The sequence below is a fragment of the Pinus tabuliformis genome, chromosome 8, assembly GCF_031772625.1.
Source record: "Pinus tabuliformis cultivar Carrire ecotype Pingquan chromosome 8, CPIR1, whole genome shotgun sequence".
Taxonomy (NCBI): Eukaryota; Viridiplantae; Streptophyta; class Pinopsida; order Pinales; family Pinaceae; genus Pinus; species Pinus tabuliformis.
Window position 1 is genome coordinate 1326592928 of NC_142294.1, and position 18041 is coordinate 1326610968.

General features: G+C 38.8%; 1 protein-coding gene across 1 annotated transcript in view; it reads left to right on the forward strand.

The window, feature by feature from the left end:
* Positions 1 to 5217: 5217 nt before the first annotated feature.
* LOC149240363 (FRIGIDA-like protein 3) overlaps positions 5218 to 18041 on the forward strand; it is a 59299-nt gene continuing 46475 nt past the window's right edge. Inside the window, exons 1-2 of the mRNA XM_089370152.1 lie at positions 5218 to 5356; positions 5459 to 5553. Coding sequence (XP_089226278.1) covers positions 5218 to 5356; positions 5459 to 5553 — 234 coding nt within the window. The remainder of the gene's footprint in view (positions 5357 to 5458; positions 5554 to 18041) is intronic.

Consider the following 18041-nt stretch of genomic DNA (forward strand, 5'->3'; position numbering starts at 1 on the left):
CCCCAGCACAGCAGCATAGAAGTATTTATCATTACGCACTGATCAAGATCGTAGTGGTTCATCAGTTGGCACAGCAGGGCATTACTTGGGAGGATTTTATTTCTCGTGACATTTTCACAGCGCCACGGCCACCTCCACAGATAGTTCATGATGAGGGAGAGCCTTCACATCAGTTTGACATTCTTGAGACCGAGCATGTCAATGCTCCAGCATATGTGACATATCAGCGAGGCCACAGGGCCTTATTTGCAGCTACACGACGAGTACTATCTCCACATGGTGTGGAAGGGGTCTCAACTTCTTCTTCAGTACAGGTACAAGTTCAAGACAGAGGCAAGAGGTCAATTTATGAGGGGGGCCATTCAGGTGGGCATGATGTTGATGTTGCATTGAGTGATGTGGATAGGAGCTCTCCTAGCTCGAAGCTGAAAGAGATCATCCAAGAGCAGAAGGTCGAGATTGACAGCTTGAATGAGAAGTTATTGAAGGCAGAATGTCTGATCAAATACTTGGAGCAGCGCAATAAATAGCTAGAGGATGAGCATACACTTATAGAGCTGCGACAAATCCGTGAAGACCGAAGGCTAGCCCGAAAAAGACCTGGTGATTTGACACCTGTTGAGCGGAAATTTTGGCTTGAGAAAGTCAATCGACATCTGGAGGAGTTGTTGGCGAAGGCCAATAGAGACAAAGACATGCTCCGTCACATGAAACATCATTATTGGGCTCGCATGCATGTCGGCAAAGCAAAAATGAAGATTTTGAAAAGGAGGTTGAGCAAAGCACCAAAACGGCGAAAGAGGCTAGATCCACTTAGAGTTTTGGCCGAGGCTTCACTGGCTGAGCAAGACACATGATGGAGGGTCTTCGTTCCAAATTTGAGCAAATTTGGAGAATTTTTTGTCATTTTGAAAATTTTGGTCCCAAAAACAATTTTTTCAGCTCTATGAGTAGCGCGTCGACGCGCTCGCTTTTGATTGGGACACTTGCTGGAGGGAAACTTTGTATTTTTGGGTTTTTCATGGTAAGTTATGCATGCTCAGTTATTGCCGAAGCATTTTATCAAGTTCCGGATGATCAAAAGGCCTAAAAACACCATGAAAACCACCTTGCTGCCACCTTTTGCAACAGCAGGAAGTACTTCTGGGAGAATGCAATTTTGAGGGGGCAAATGAGATCCAAATTGGGAAATTCCACTTAGGCTGGATAGTAGACATCCAGAGCTTTCCAAAAAGCTATTGTGAGATTGATTTCGATGTCGGGAAGTGCCCCAAAAATAGGCTGAAAGGTGCGCTACGCATAGAGATCAGGGCGCTATGCATAGAGGTTTTTGGCTAAATTTTCATCCTCCAGCTTAGGAATTTGGCCAGTTTTCACTAGTTTCACTCCTTGATGTGATTTTTGACCCAGCATGATGTAATTTGATGTGTATGAGGTAACTTGGCACCTATTTACCTTATTCTAGATGATTCATTCACAAAATAGCAAAAAATTAATGTAATGAATCAGTTTCCTTCTTTTTAGAGGCAGGTTGTTTTGGTCATCTAGATTCTTGCCCCATGTTTAGAATTTGTTCAAACTACTCCTAGAAGGAGGAGCTCGACCCCTAGAGGTTAGGGAATGGGTTGGCTTGATCTATATGTGTAAAGTTTCAGTCAGTAGCACATGTTGGACTCTTGGGAAGATTTTGGCACATTATTGTACATATTTTTCATATTTTGGCTAAGGAAAGATCAGAGGTTTTGCAGCACCTGTTGGGATTCTTGTGGCTTTCAGTTCTTGATGGTGTTTTTTCTCAGCTATTGTAAGTTTATTCATGTTTAAATGTATGCCATTCCCTTCTTATGCTTCTGAAACTAAATGAATGAGTAAATGAGGTTGAATTCATTGTTCACAGTGCTCTTCCTTTAAATTTGTTTAGTTTTACATGTTTTCGCCAGTTTGGAGAGGATCCGTGTTCTCTTTTGCCCTCTTCAGCTCCTTGTCATTGTGATCCATCCATACACCTGATCAAAGACATCAAGACTATTGCCTATCTCGCCCCAACTCGAAATCTGCAAAGATCTGACCTCAATCCCCGGACCCAAAATTGGTTTTCCCGTTTCTCCAACAAAAAACTCAAAAATCTGAATCAAGCTTTCCTATCTATATACTAGCCTAAAATCAGTTCCCATTTTAAGTCATCTCAGCCCCTTTGAAAATCTTTTGCCAAGATAGACCTGGAGAGAGCCCTCTCCTGTCCTCGTAGGGCTAGCTACGAGGCTGAGCGTGGTTTGATGTGGCCTCGAGTTTTGCCTTCCTCAGCCTGAGGCAGATTTGAGCGCTAACATAGTGGTGACCATGCTGGGGAGAAAAATTGTTATCGTTTGTTGGTTGATGTGTTTGTTTCATGAGTCTTAGACGGAGTCTGAAGTCATGCCAGGTAGCCTTCGAAACGCTTTTGCTATGCATAAGCGAAAGTAGATAAACGCTGCTTCAGTCGATCTCCGGTGAGCTTGTGAATGTAGCACTTGATTTGCAATTCACGCTAGTATACGTATTTGTTCTAGACCTTGGATGATTGAGTCTAGAAGTTGATAGGCTGAAAAACTTGTTTGTGTCCTTTTGATTGTTCGCAACAATTCCACACTGGCTTCCAGAAGATACACGAGATTAAATCCAGATCCAGATCCACCTCCAGTATATGAGAACCCAAATCTGATTGCAAGAATACACTGACAAGAAAGTCCCATAATTCCTTTGTTTAAGTCTCATTCTTGTCCAGCAATTTTTAAGTATCTTGAAGAACTTGACTTTGACGAGAAGTTTGAATTTTCGTTGTTTAAAACCAAATCCGAAAGTGCACTTGATTCTCTCGTTCCAAATCCTCACTTTGCTGCAGTGCTTGAAGTTGAAAAACACAATAAATTAATTGAAAATGTTATCTTGAGGCACCTTCAGAGAAACATTCAGGCTGCAAACCTTGCTGATTTCCTAGAAGCTCCATCTGCAAATATTGGATCTTCTATCACTGATTTCACTTCCAAAATTACCACCGAACCGCCTTTCATTCCCACTCTTCCCCTGCAACCCATCATCACATATCAAAAGTCTACAGTAAATTCTCCTTCTTCATCCCATATTGCTACTCCTACGCATACAACGTCTCAAACAACCCCCAGACCAAATCTGTCAAAAGCAATGGCTGCTCGTTTTGCACCTCTTGCTTTACCTCAGCAATTGCATGATATGCCCACGGATTATCAGAGTAAGATCCCTATATTTGATGGCACTCCTCAAAGTGTTTCCGCTCAGCAACACATAGACAGAATGGCAGATTTTTGTGATTTACATGAGATTGATGAGGAGGATGTAACTATGCGATTGTTTGTGCAAACATTTGGAGGAGAGGTAAGAAAATGGTTCAGAGGCTTGGGAGCTAGAAGTGTAACTACATTGGCTGAGCTTCACAGACAGTTTCTAGATCGTTGGGAAATCAGAAAAGATCCACTTCAGATCAATGCTGAGTATAACAATATCAAACGCAATCCTGGTGAGTCTGTCCAAGACTATGTTATCAGATTTAATACAGTTTATAATGCTATTCCAGATGATTTAAGACCATCTCGAAAATCAGCTCTTCTTAAATTCCTGGATGGTTTTGATCTGGAGATGGCTTATTCATTATGGGACAGAGATCCACCTACCTTGGAGGATATGCAAAAGATTGCTGTTAGTGTTGAAGCAAATTTGAATGATAAAAGAGCTAGGATGAAAGCTGAAAAGAGAGTGACCATAAAAGAAGAAGCTTCTACATCAGATCAGATACTTCACAAGGTAGAGAGGATGTTCGAAAAGCTCACTCTTGATAAGCTGGAACCGCAGATCCACAATCCCAATTCCCGTGGTCAACAGCAGCCACAATTCAGAATTAAGCAGCGTGAACAAAGAACACAAGAGCCAGTAGTTCAGCAGCAGGTAAAGACTCCTCTTCAGCAAAATTTTGTTGGTCAAGAATCTGATGATGATGGTGATACTGTAGGGGAGGAAAACCATTTCTTTACTCCTGATGATCTGCCTATCTACATCACGGAAGAGGAAGAATATGTTGAAAGCTCCACCACACACAAAGATGAGGATTTTATTCTATCAAATGATGCGGCACTTGAAGAAGAATCGGAGGAGTACCAAAGAGGATACATGAATGCTTTGTCTGCCCAACAGAAGCAATACTCATTAAGAAATCGAGATGTGCCCATAAACCCCATTCAGAAGAAGAAGGAGATTTCAGCAAAAAATGATTCAGCTGTACCACAGAAGAAAGGAAAAGAGATAATTGATCCCGCAGCTAGTAAATCATCATCAGCAGACAAGGTAAATCAGCCACCAAACACAATGAGGGATAAAGCTGAAAAAAGAGAAGTTCCGGTCAAAGAGGTTGAAAGAGTTTCAGCATTTAGTTTGGAAAATGAAATTTCAAAACTGAAAGTATCTATTCCTTTGACTGAAATCATGAAGAACAGCAGCTACCGAGGTCAAGTCTCCAAAATTCTGAATTTTGATCCAATGTTTGACACGGTAAATGTTGAAGATGATCAGCTAGAATTGATTTTTGGGCCTGCTTTAGATGGTGAGTCTCCTGACAGTGATGTTCCTCCCTTTTATATCAGTTTGAGGTTGCATGAATATGTATTACACAATGCTATGTTTGATTCGGGTGCTTCGCACAATTTGATGCCAAAAGCAATCATGGAAAAGTTGGGATTAGATATTACAAGAAAAAATCATGATTTTTATTCATTTGATTCCAACCGTGTAAAGTGTATCAGACTGATCAAGGATTTGGTGGTAAGCTTAGACCAAATTCCAGCTAAGAATGTCTTGATGGATGTGGTTGTGGTGGACATTCCTCCACGTTTTGGTATGCTACTTTCAAGATCTTGGGGGGCTAAGTTGAAAGGTACACTACAGTTAGATTTTTCTTATGATACAATTCCAGTCTTCGGTCAAATGAGAAAGCTATATTGGGAGCAGAAGATGAGATACATGATAACAAGCAAAGAAAAACCAATCAATCATCCTGTAAACTATGTACATACAGCCTTGGAGTCGTTTGTTTTGTTTGCTGATAGTTTTAATGATATAGATAGTCAATTAGTTCAGGCAGAAGATATACCAGAAATCACTGAGAATTTTAGAGAAGTTCTGCAGAAAGAAAGAAGTGAAAAGCAAGCTACTATGGAGCAATCAGCTGAAAATAATGGGCAGCAAACAGGAAAAACAGAGCTGACACAATTTCAGCACTTGGAGGAGGATGAAGATGGTCTTTCGACCATTGATTTTGATGGCGCAGTAGGTAGTGACGGTGCTAGAATTGGTGTGTGGATTTGAAGTCTGTTTTCCGCTCAAGATAAGGTTCCAAGCAAGGTGAGAGTATGTTCCTACAAACTAGCATTTGATTGTTCTAATAACGAAGCAGAATATGAGGCTCTCATTGCTGGCCTTAAGATTCTTAGTAAGCTGAAAGCAAAAAGAATTGTAGTATATGGTGATTCAGAGTTGGTGATAAAGCAGGTGAAGGGTGAATTTCAAGCCAAGCATCCTCGCATGAGAGCATATCGAAATGTAGTTTTAGATATTTTGAAACTCTTTTCTAATCATACTTTGACGTGTGTGCCTTTCATACAAAATGGTGTTGCTGATGGACTGGCTAAGGCAGCAAGCAATTTGAAAATTCCAATGAATTCCAGCAACAAATTTGAGATTCATGTGAAACACCGCCCAACCGTTCCAGATAATCAGCGATGTTGGCAAGTCTTTCAGGATGATGAAGAGATTAATGATTTTCGGCAGAATAAGGGTAAGTTTAAAGATACCTCCATAGATATAGAACATGATGATGGTAATGTTGATATACAAGTAAATCAAATGGAAGTGTTGCAACTTAAAGATAACATTATTCCTAAGGGATTGATTCGTTTGGAGGAATTGTTTGACCAAGATGATGTGGCCCACAAACCGACATTGAGACCGACTGAAAAAGGTGTTGAGGAGGTAAACATTGGGACAGCTGAGAATCCCAAGATGGTAAAGCTATCAAAGTCATTATCACCAAAGGTAAAGGAAGAGTATGTCAGATTGTTGTCTTCATTTTCTAATGCTTTTGCTTGGGATTACTCAGATCTGAAAACATATGACACTAATATCATTCAGCATACTATCCCTATAAAACCAAATCAGAAGCCTTTCCGTTAAAAGTTTAGGAGAATCAATCCTAAGCTGCTGCCATTGATAGAAAAAGAAGTGAACAGGTTGTATAAGTCAGGAATCATTGTGCCTATCAGATTTTCCGATTGGATATCAAATTTGGTACCTGTAAGAAAGAAAACCAGTGAGATCCGTTTATGTATCGACTTCAGAAATTTGAATAAGGTGTCCTTAAAAGACAATTATCCGCTGCCAAAAATGGACCATATATTGCAGCGAGTAGTTGGAGCATCAAAGATGTCACTACTCGACGGCTATTCAGGATACAATCAGATTTTAGTGCATGAAGATGATCGTGAGAAAACAACGTTCACCACTCCATGGGGAACGTTTCATTATGCAAAGTTGCCGTTTGGTTTGAAGAATGTAGGTGCCACTTTTCAGCGTGCAATGGACATGGCTTTCGCCAACGAGAAAGATGTATTTATGGTTGTTTACCTTGATGATTTAACTGTGTTTTCAAATTCTGATGAGGAGCATTTATATCATTTGAAAATTGTTTTCCAAAAGTGCAGCAAATATGGCATTTCACTGAATCCAAAAAAGAGCCTTTTCGCCATGGATGAAGGCAAGCTCCTTGGCCACATCATATCAAAAGACGACATTCGTGTGGACCCTACACGTGTTGAGGCCATCCAGCAGATTGAACAACCCTGGAACAAGAAAGAAATACAGTCATTTAATGGCAAACTGAATTTTCTGTGTCGTTTCATTCCAAATCTTGCCGAGCATCTTAGAGAAATCACGAAGATGCTGAAAAAGGACAGTCATTTAAAGTGGACAGAGGAGGCGGTCAAATCATTCAATTTGGTAAAGTTAGATCTTTCTTCAACCCCTACTTTAATTAGCCCGGACTACACACAGGACTTCATTTTGTTTTCATTTGCTTTTGAGCACACTTTGGCAGCTGTACTAATGCAAAAAAGGGATGGAGTTGAGAAGCCCATTGCCTTTTTCAGTCATATTATAAGGGACGGAGCATTGAAATACAACATTATTGAAAAACAAGCACTTGCGCTTGTAAAGGCCTTAAAAGATTTCCGTGTGTATATATTGCATTCCCACATTATAGCATATGTTCCTAACGCAACAATAAAATATGTTTTGGTACAGGCAGATCCAGAAGGAAGGCGGGGTAAGTGGATTGCTGCGTTGTTAGAGTATGATGTGGAGATTAAACCAACCAAGTTGATCAAAGGACAAGGACTCGCCAAATTAATGGCTGAAACAAATCTGCATGTTCTGGATATAAATTTGATTGCTGCTATGTCCGATGAAGATGAGGAGAGTCCAGTAAATCAGGTATCTGATATTTTTGTTTCTTCCCCTTGGTATGCTGACATTATATACGTACTTCAAAATTTGTCTTCACCTCCCGGGATGCTTAGAAATAAGAGTAGAACATTGAAATTGAAAGCTGCCAAACTTTGCATACTCAATTCTACATTATTGGAAAGACCCTGGTGGAATGTTGCTGAATTGTTTGGTAGAGGAGGAAGCCAAATGACTTGTGGAAGATTTTCATAGAGGTGACTGCGGGGGCCATCTGTTTTGGAAAACCATAGCGAATAAGATTCTAAGGGTAGGTTTTTATTGGCCTTCGTTATTTTCAGATGTGTACAAGGATGTTAAGAATTGTCATGAATGCCAAATTTTTTAAGGGAAGCAGAAACTACAGCCTTTGCCTCTCAAACCAATTGAAGTTAGTGCACCATTCCAGCAGTGGGGCTTGGATTTCATCGGGGAAATCCATCTGGCATCGTCAGGACAACATGGATGGATATTGACAGCTACAGACTACTTCACAAAATGGATCGAAGCAATTCCCACCCGCCAGGCAACAGATGCGGTAATTATCTCTTTTCTTGAAAATAATATTCTGTCACGTTTTGGGTGTCCTAGTAAGCTAATCACAGATAATGCAGCGGCATTCAAGTCGAAGAGAATGGTTGAATTTTTCTATAAGTACAATATCAGCTTGGGGCATTCGACCACCTACCATCCGCAAGGAAATGGGTTGGCGGAATCTTCAAATAAGTCCTTGGTAAATATCATTAAAAAGTTGCTGGAAATCAATAAAAAGGGTTGGCACAAGAAATTAGTGAATGCACTGTGGGCTGATAGGGTAAGTCAGAAAAAGTCTATTGGCATGTCTCCTTTCGAGTTGGTGTATGGGACAGACACGGTTTTTCCTACTTCGCTTGCTATTCCGGTAGTCAAATTGCTTCAAGAAGCTGGTAGTGAGGAAGATCCCATGCAGAGGAGGATTAATCAGATGATTCATTTACAGCAGACACGGGAGGAAGTATTTCAAAATACTTTCAAGTTGCAGGAGCGCATAAAGAAGATTTATGATAGGAAGGCAAAAACAGATAAGTTTCAGCTAGATGAGGTGGTTTTGAAGTGGGATGCCCGGAATGAAGATAAAGGAAAGCACGGAAAATTTGAAAATTTATGGAAGGGTCCTTATAAGATTGCAACATATCGTGGTCAAAACGCTTTTCTTCTCAAGGAAATGAATGGAGATGATTGTCCTGGAGGGCCGATCAATGGTCGGCTGCTAAAGCGATACCACTTCTGAGTATTTTCTGCTCATTTCATCATCATTGTATATATCGTTTTACTTCTGTTCTATTGCATGTGTGTACTGATCTCTCATCTTCAGTCTAGGGCCCGCAGCGAAGGCTATAATTCTGGAGATGAAGGTTAGTTGGTTTGAGATTTGTCGAGTCAGTTTTATCAGTCCTTTTAGTTGTAAAATCGAGTCAATTTGGTTAGAGTTGTATTCAGTTTTCAGTCAAATCTGCAGTCAATAAATGTGTCAAAGTTTTGTGTTAATTGTTGAAATAATGACTCCATCGCCCAATGGATGAAAGCACTGGTCTGCTCTCCCAGAGATCTGCCGTTCTTGGCATCTCCAAGGAGCCACCATCCCCATTGGAGCCAATGTTAGAGTCGGTCCTTACAGCCCTCCGTCAGAGATCTTTTCGCTTTTGCATATCATTTTTAGGTGTCTCGCTCGTTTCACTTCGTTGCATTTCACTAGGGGCATGCCATTGACTGACGAGGGGGTCTGGTTGTCTTGTGTTTCCTCATGCTTGTCCCTGCAGGGTTAGTCAAAAATTTCTCAAAAATCACCGAAGTACATGATCATTGCATTCATCGTCATAAAAGATTAGTTTCGTTAAAAAGTCTTTAGTCCTAGAGTCTAGGGTTGTCAGTCCTTTGCATACACATAATAAAAGCCCGCAGGCCATGAGTTTGGTTTCAAAACATTCTCATTTAATATTTTTCTCAGAAATTATTTAAAACATTTTTAGTCCAAAACTCTGTTTTGGAACTAAAAATTGTTATTGTAAATAATTGTATTTGTTTTATCTCAAAAAGTTTCAGAGCAAGCCTCTGATCTTCTCCAAAGCCAAAATGTCGGATCCCTGCAAAAATCAACAAAATATTATCAGTCCAAACCTCAGAAAAAGCAAGAGAAAGTCAAAGAGCAGTATTGTTTTAAAAGACCAAAGGTGAAAAAGTGCTGAAACATTATAAAGTGGGTAATGAAACAAATTTAAATCAAATTTGATTTGATAAGATATTTTGTTCACATATAAAAGGGGAAACAAGTCCATTTGTTCAAAAACTCCCAAGGCAAAATCGTGTTTGAGTTTTTGAAGGCCGAAGCTGTGTTTGCATACCTGTTGACAGCGTTTGGAGGCGTGCGCTACGCATTGGGTCTGTGCGCTACGCATAGAGTGCGCGCTACGCACTGGGCCTCATTGGCCAATGTAAAAAACTACAGGTGGTACACACACAGTGTGCGCTACGCGTTGGGTTCGGGCGCTACACACTCAGTCACAGCACCAAAAAATATTTGTTAATGCGGCCAGATCTTGCCAAAATCGACTTCAAAGCTTGCAAACATTGTGTTTTCAAAGCCATGTCAGACACAGATTCAGTTTATGAGCAGGAGAATGACAGTGATTCCACAACAGAGGGTAATGTGCCACGGAGGCCTCGCGGAGGTGGAAAAGGGGGTAAGCATCTCAGGGAAGAGCCCACTTCTTTGGTTCAATTGCAGGCTTGCCCGCTTGCAATGGATTGTTTTCGCTATCAGTCATGCTATCACTATTGTGAGCTAATTTCAAAAATCCAGCATCATCGTGAATTAGCTCACTTGTTTGTTCTACATTTACGTGATGGCCATGTAAACCTCGCCGGAGTTGATTTCATTTTATCACCAGAGACTATTGCAGAGGCCACAGGGATACCAAATATTGGAGAGAAATGGAATAAGCGTCAACAGTTAGAGAAATCCTACTATGAGCCGTACATCAAACCTAGATATATGAGGCACTTGAGCAGGGTTTTTCCTTTCCAATACCTGAGTGATCCGTTTGCACCTTTGATGAAACTCATCATTCGGTATTTCAGTTGTGAGGGCAGATTCTCGCGTCTTTATGCGTACCATGTCCGTTTGTTGATGCATTTCACAAGGGTACGTATGATGAACATTCCATACTTCATGTATCGCAACATAGAGAGGATGGTTGTTTTAGTACAAAAGAAGACCCCAACACAACAACATAGAAGTATTTATCATTACGCGCTGATCAAGATCATAATGGTTCATCAGTTGGCACAGCAGGGCATTACTTGGGAGGATTTTATTTCTCGTGACTTTTTCACAGCGCCACAGCCACCTCCAGAGATAGTTCATGATGAGGGAGAGCCTTCACATCAGTTTGACATTCTTGAGACCGAGCATGTCAATGCTCCAGCATATGTGACATATCAGCGAGGCCACAGGGCCTTATTTGCAGCTACACGACGAGTACTATCTCCACATGGTGTGGAAGGGGTCTCGCCTTCTTCTTCAGTATAGGTACAGGTTCAGGACAGAGGCAAGAGGTCAATTTATGAGGAGGGCCATTCAGGTGGTCATGATGTTGATGTTGCATTGAGTGATGTGGATAGGAGCTCTCCTAGCTCGAAGTTGAAAGAGATCATCCAAGAGCAGAAGGTCGAGATTGATAGCTTGAATGAGAAGTTATTGAAGTCAGAATGTCTGATCAAATACTTAGAGCAGCGTAATAAATAGCTAGAGGATGAGCATACACTTATAGAGCTGCAACAAATCCGTGAAGACCGAAGGCTAGCCCGAAAAAGACCTGGTGATTTGACACCTGTTGAGCGGAAATTTTGGCTTGAGAAAGTCAATCGACATCTGGAGGAGTTGTTGGCGAAGGCCAATAGAGACAAAGACATGCTCCGTCACATGAAACATCATTATTGGGCTCGCATGCATGTTGGCAAAGCAAAAATGAAGGTTTTGAACAGGAGGTTGAGCAAAGCACTAAAATGGCGAAAGAGGCTAGATCCACTTCGAGTTTTGGCCGAGGCTTCACTGGCTGAGCACGACACATGATGAAGGGTCTTCGCTCCAAATTTGAGCAAATTCGAAGAAATTTTTCTCATTTTGAAAATTTTGGTCCCAAAAACAGTTTTTTCAGCTCTACGAGTAGCGCATCGACGCGCTTGCTTTTGATTGGGACACTTGCTGGAGGGAAACTTTGTATTTTTGGGTTTGTCATGGTAAGTTATGCATGTTCAGTTATTGTCGAAGCATTTTATCAAGTTCTGGATGATCAAAAGGCCTAAAAACACCATGAAAACCACCTTGCTGCCACCTTTTGCAACAGTAGGAAGTACTTCTGGGAGAATGCAATTTTGAGGGGGCAAATGAGATCCAAATTGGGAAATTCCACTTGGGCTGGATAGTAGACATCTAGGGCTTTCTAAAAAGCTATTGTGAGCTTGATTTTGATGTAGGGAAGTGCCCCAAAAATAGGCTGAAAGGTGTGCTACGCATAGATATCAAGGCGCTACGCATAGAGGTTTTTGGCTAAAGTTTCATCCTCCAGCTTAGGAATTCGGCCAGTTTTCACTAGTTTCACTCCTTGATGTGATTTTTGACCCAACATGATGTAATTTGATGTGTATGAGGTAACTTGGCACCTATTTACCTTATTCTAGATGATTCATTCACAAAATAGCAAAAAATTAATGTAATGAATCAGTTTCCTTCTTTTTAGAGGCAGGTTGTTTTGGTCACCTAGATTCTTGCTCCATGTTTAGAATTTGTTCAAACTGCTCCTAGAAGGAGGAGCTCGACCCCTAGAGGTTAGGGAATGGGTTGGCTTGATCTATATATGTAAATTTTCAGTCAGTAGCACAGGTTGGACTCTTGGGAAGATTTTGGCACATTATTGTACATATTTTTCATATTTTGGCTAAGGAAAGATCAGAGGTTTTGCAGCACCTGTTGGGATTCTTGTGGCTTTCAGTTCTTGATGGTGTTTTTTCTCAGTTATTGTAAGTTTATTCATGTTTAAATATATTCCATTCCCTTCTTATGCTTCTGAAACTAAATGAATGAGTAAATGAGGTTGAATTCATTGTTCACAGTGCTCTTCCTTTAAATTTGTTTAGTTTTACATGTTTTCACCAGTTTGGAGAGGATCCATGTTCTCTTTTGCCCTCTTCAACTCCTTGTCATTCTGATCCATCCATACACCTGATCAAAGACATCAAGACTATTGCCTATCTCGCCCCAACTCGAAATCTGCAAAGATCTGACCTCAATCCCCAGACCCAAAATTGGTTTTCCCGTTTCTCCAACAAAAAACTCAAAAATCTAAATCAAACTTTCCTATCTATTTACTAGCCTAAAATCAGTTCCCATTTTAAGTCATCTCAGCCCCTTTGAAAATCTTTTGTCGAGATAGACCCAGAGAGAGCCCTCTCCTGTCCTCGTAGGGCTAGCTACGAGGCTGAGCGTGGTTTGATGTGGCCTCGAGTTTTGCCTTCCTTAGCCTGAGGCAGATTTGAGCGCTAACACTATGGGCCTTACACCATCACCAAGGTTGTGGGTGACAATTATTTTGAGCTAAGTATTCACCCATTCTTTGGCTTATGCCTAGTTTTCAATGTGGACCTCCTTCAACTATCCTTTCCACCATTATTGGACACATCATAGATAAAAGTGCAATTAACTCTAGAAAAACTCAACCCTGACTACATGGAATAGGCAACCATTGATCAAATTGTGGACACATAGGTTAAGGGAACTTGCTAATAGAGGATCCAAATTTATTGGGTTGTCAAAATTAGTGCTGCTTCGACATCAAGGTAAGTGGCTCACTGCGGGTCAAGTTGATCATAAGCTTTCCCATCTAATGGGCTCACTCAACAGAATTTGGGCCATTTCTTCCCAAGGGGGGTGGACTAAACCAAATGGAAATTGATGGCTATCTACCTTTTCTATCAAATCACCACAATCAATAATTATTTGGTGATTTCCAAGCCCATATTTTTGGTAAACCATGGTTCCACCCATGATATTGAAGAGGTGGAGGAAACTAAAATAAAAATGAATCGTACAATTAGCTTTTACCATATACAACTATTCGTTAATTTTACCATAGTGATTTATGGTATTCACCCTCGGTTTTTGTAACACATGATATTTACCTATGGTATTGAACAATGGTGAAATTGCATGACTCTCAGTGAAAATAAACCGTAAATAATATAAATACAAGCCTTCACTACTATAAAGACATGAAAGTTTTTCGCATGCTGTAACTTTGCGATATTTTTACCATTTAAAATAATTAAACTCTTTTTGTATTGATGCCAGATATTGCAACAAGATTAATGGCTGGAGTGTGCATGCAACATTAAATCATTCTCACTATCCGAATTACATTTTCAATTCATAGAATCTCCAACAAATTTCTAACATATAATTTATTTTTCCTTCTAAATTTCAAAAACTAAGTACATGAATTCATATATAATCATATATCTAATTCTTCTTCTATCATTACTAAAATTTGGATGAGTTGGAATTTCACAAAAAGGAATCCAAGCTCCCCTTTTTTCTCCAAAAAGACTTAGTTTTCTTCAGATTTTTTCCTCTTACAAATCCAGAGTATTTTCTAAACTTAATGAAAAACTACTTTCATCTATATCCACAAAAGTAGATAAGATTTCTCATTTTTTTCTAAAATCATTCCAATCCAAACTTTCTAATCTTTAAACTAAAACAAAGTTAATTTACTAATAAAATAAAGGAATCTAATTCCTTCCACATTTCAATTGTTTTTTCCAATTTCAAAAGTAAGATGCTCTTGCATTAGACTCCCGGGGAAACAAATTGTCCACGATCTCTTGAACATTTTTGCAATTCTTGAACATCTTTGCAACAAACATCCAAGTAGCATCCTCCAATGGTTGATTTATCCACTTCACCAAATACTAAAAGTATTATTTTCCTCTAGTTTTCTTTACCACTTTTCGATCTCATAGACATTCAATTTCCTTTGGAGTTACTTTGGGCAGTTGTTGCTTCTATTCAAAAATATGATCTACTTAATTGGAAGGTTCATCATTTGAAACTTTTCACGTTCCCTGAAATGAATACAAATTAGAAACATTAAAATTTGGAGAAATACCAACATTTCTTGGAAGCTCCACTTGATAAGCATTTGATGAAAAATTTCTTAAAATTTTACAAGGTTTTATCTTCTTAAGTTTTAGCTTGTTGTAAGTTCCTTTAGGAAATCTTTATTTCCTCAAATGTACCATCATTAAATCACCAATCACAAATTTATGTTGCATTATATTTGAATCATGCCTTTGTTTGTATTTGTTGTTGCTTTCCTATAGTTGTTGCTTAACTCTTTCTTGCAATTCTTGCATATTCACTACAAATTCTTCACCTTATGCACTTCTTATATCTTATTTTCCCAAATTCCTCAATTCATATACTTCCCTTGGATGCATTCCGTACAAGATATGGAAGGGACTCATACTTGTACTTCTATTGTGTGTATCATTGTATGCAAATTCAGCATGACCAAGAACCTATTCCAATTATTTGGGAGTTTCACTTACCAAGCTTCTTAGGATGTTTCCAAAGCTCCTATTCATTTCTATTTTCCCATCAGTTTGTGGGTGATAGGCTAAGTTTAAATTAAGGTTAGTACCCAACTTCTTCCATAATGTTCTCCAAAATGATCAAAAAACCTTGTGTCTCTGTCAGATACAATACTTCTAGGAAATCCATGCAACCTTATCACCTCTTTAAAGAACAAATTGTAAACATTGGTGGCATAACTAGTTTTCCGACAAGGTATAACATGTGACATTTTAGAGAATCTATCAACCCAAACATAGATAGAGTCATTACCTCTTTGAGTCCTTGTCAATCCCAATATAAAATCCATGCTCACTGAATCCCATAACCTAGTAGGAATTGGTAATTGATGATATAAACTTGTATTTTGACTTCTTCCCTTTGCATGCTGGTAAATCCTACATTTTGCAACAAACATTTTCACATCAGCTCACATGCCTGGCCAAAAATAAAAAACATTCAATTGAAAAAAAGTTTTATCTTGCCCAAAATGTCCTGATGATCCTCCACCATGCTTTTCCTTGATAAGATATTCTCTCATAGAAAATTTGGGTATGCACAATCTACTGTCTTTAAATAACAATCCTTCCTGCGACATAAATCTCAACCATGGAGTTATATCACCACTAACGAGATTTTTACCAGCAATATATCCATCTTTAAAATCAACAACTTCCTTATACATCTCCTTCATTTCATCAAACCTAAAGTGATGATTCGAAATTTTACCTAATGCAACAACAACCTTATTTAATTTACCACTTGTATGCTTGATGGAAAATGTGAAATTTTGCAAGAACTCCACCCATTTAGAATGCCTCTGATTCAGTTTGGCCTGAATGTTGATAAACTATAGAGCATGGTTATTAGTATAAAGAACAAACTCTTTGGGCATAAGATAATGCCTCCATATTTTTAAGCTTGAACTGTAGCATAGACCTCTTTATCATTCGAGGAATACTTCTTCGTTGCTTCATTTAATTTTTCACTGAAATATGCAATTGTCCTACCTTCTTGACTTAGGAAAACTCCAATAGTAGCTCCACTTGTATCTGTCTCAACTTGAAAACATTTGTTAAAATATGGTAAGGCTAATACAGGTTGTTCAATTATCCATTGCTTCAGTATTTTAAAATTTCTATTCGCTGTTACAGTCCATTTAAATGGATGCTTATTCTCCTTTATTGTGTTAATAATGGGTTCACATATACTACTAAAACTATTTATAAACCTTAGGTATAAACTTGGAAGACCAACAAAGCTTCGTACCTCAAACACATTCCTTGGAATAGGTCAGTTAATGATTTCCTTCACTTTATCTGGATCCATCTTCAATCCTTCTTCCGAAATCACAAATCCCAGGTGTACCAAGACATTCTTCATGAAGCTACATTTATTTAAATTTATCAACAACTTCTCTTGCTACAAGGTGCTCAAAAATAATTTGAGATGTTTGAGATGCTCTTATTTTTTCTGGTTGTACACTAAAATTTCATCCAAACAAACAATAACAAATTTCCCTGTAAATTCTTTCAATACTTCATTCATCAATCTCATAAACATGCTAGATGCATTGGTAAGGCCAAAAGGCATTACCAACCACTCATATAACCCATTGTCTATTTTGAAAGTTGTTTTCCATTCATCCCCATCTCTAATTCTAATATGGTGATAGCCACTCTTGAGATCAATTTTAGAAAAATAATTAGCACCACTCAAATAATTAATCGGATCTTCAATGCAAGGAACTAGAAATATATACCTGATTGTAATTTTATTGAGGGCCCTTGAATCAATACACATTCTCCATCTACCATCTTTCTTTGGCCTGAGCATGGTGTGAAAAAAATATGAACTTAAGCTCTCCTTTATTAATCCTTTGTCCAACAACTCATGCACCTATTTCTTTATCTCTTCATTTTCTTGTGGAGTCATGTGGTATGTTGCTTTATTCGGAATACTTTCCCTCAGAATTAGATCTATATGATGACTAATGCTTCAAAAAGGAGGCAACTTACTTGGAAACTCATCAACAATTATATCTGCAAACTCATCCAACATAACCTTGACTTCTTCAGGAAAATCATTTAAACTTGTGCTAGTAATAATTACCTTGGGCTTACCAATCAAATAAAAATGAATTTCTTCTTTCTTTTTGAGCTCTTGCAGCAGTTCCTTCTCGTCCATAAGTAGCACACTAGGACCAGCTTCCTCTTTTGGATCCTTATCCTCCAAAGGCAATAGCAGATGGTTTTGGCCATTTTTCTCAAGAGTGTAGGTGTTCTGCCTACCATCATGAATGGATTTCCTATCATACTTCCATGGTCTTCCCAACAACACATGACACACATCCATTGGCATTATATCACATAACACCTCATCCTAGTAATTTCCAATCTAGAACTCCACTTTACACTGCTCATTCACCAATATCTGATGGTCTTTTTGCAGTCAAGACACCTTGCATTAGAGGATTTTTGAGGTCTAAAATGGGTATGCTAAGGAAATTATAGAATAATAGTGGAAATAATAAAATAAAATTAGATTACATCATCAAAGTTTATAGGAAAAAAAGAAAAAAACTACTTTTTCAACTTATATCCCTATGAGTTTACTCAAATTTCGAGCAGGAACACTCATGGGATACAAAATTTGATTCGTCATCAAAGGAGTACCTATGTTTCATACTTTTGATGGGACCCTACTACATGAAAAATAAGAAATACATGAAACACGTGATTGCAATCATGTTTTTTCATGTATTACTCATTTATCGTGTAGCATGGTCCATCGAAAATATGCAACATGGGTAATCCTT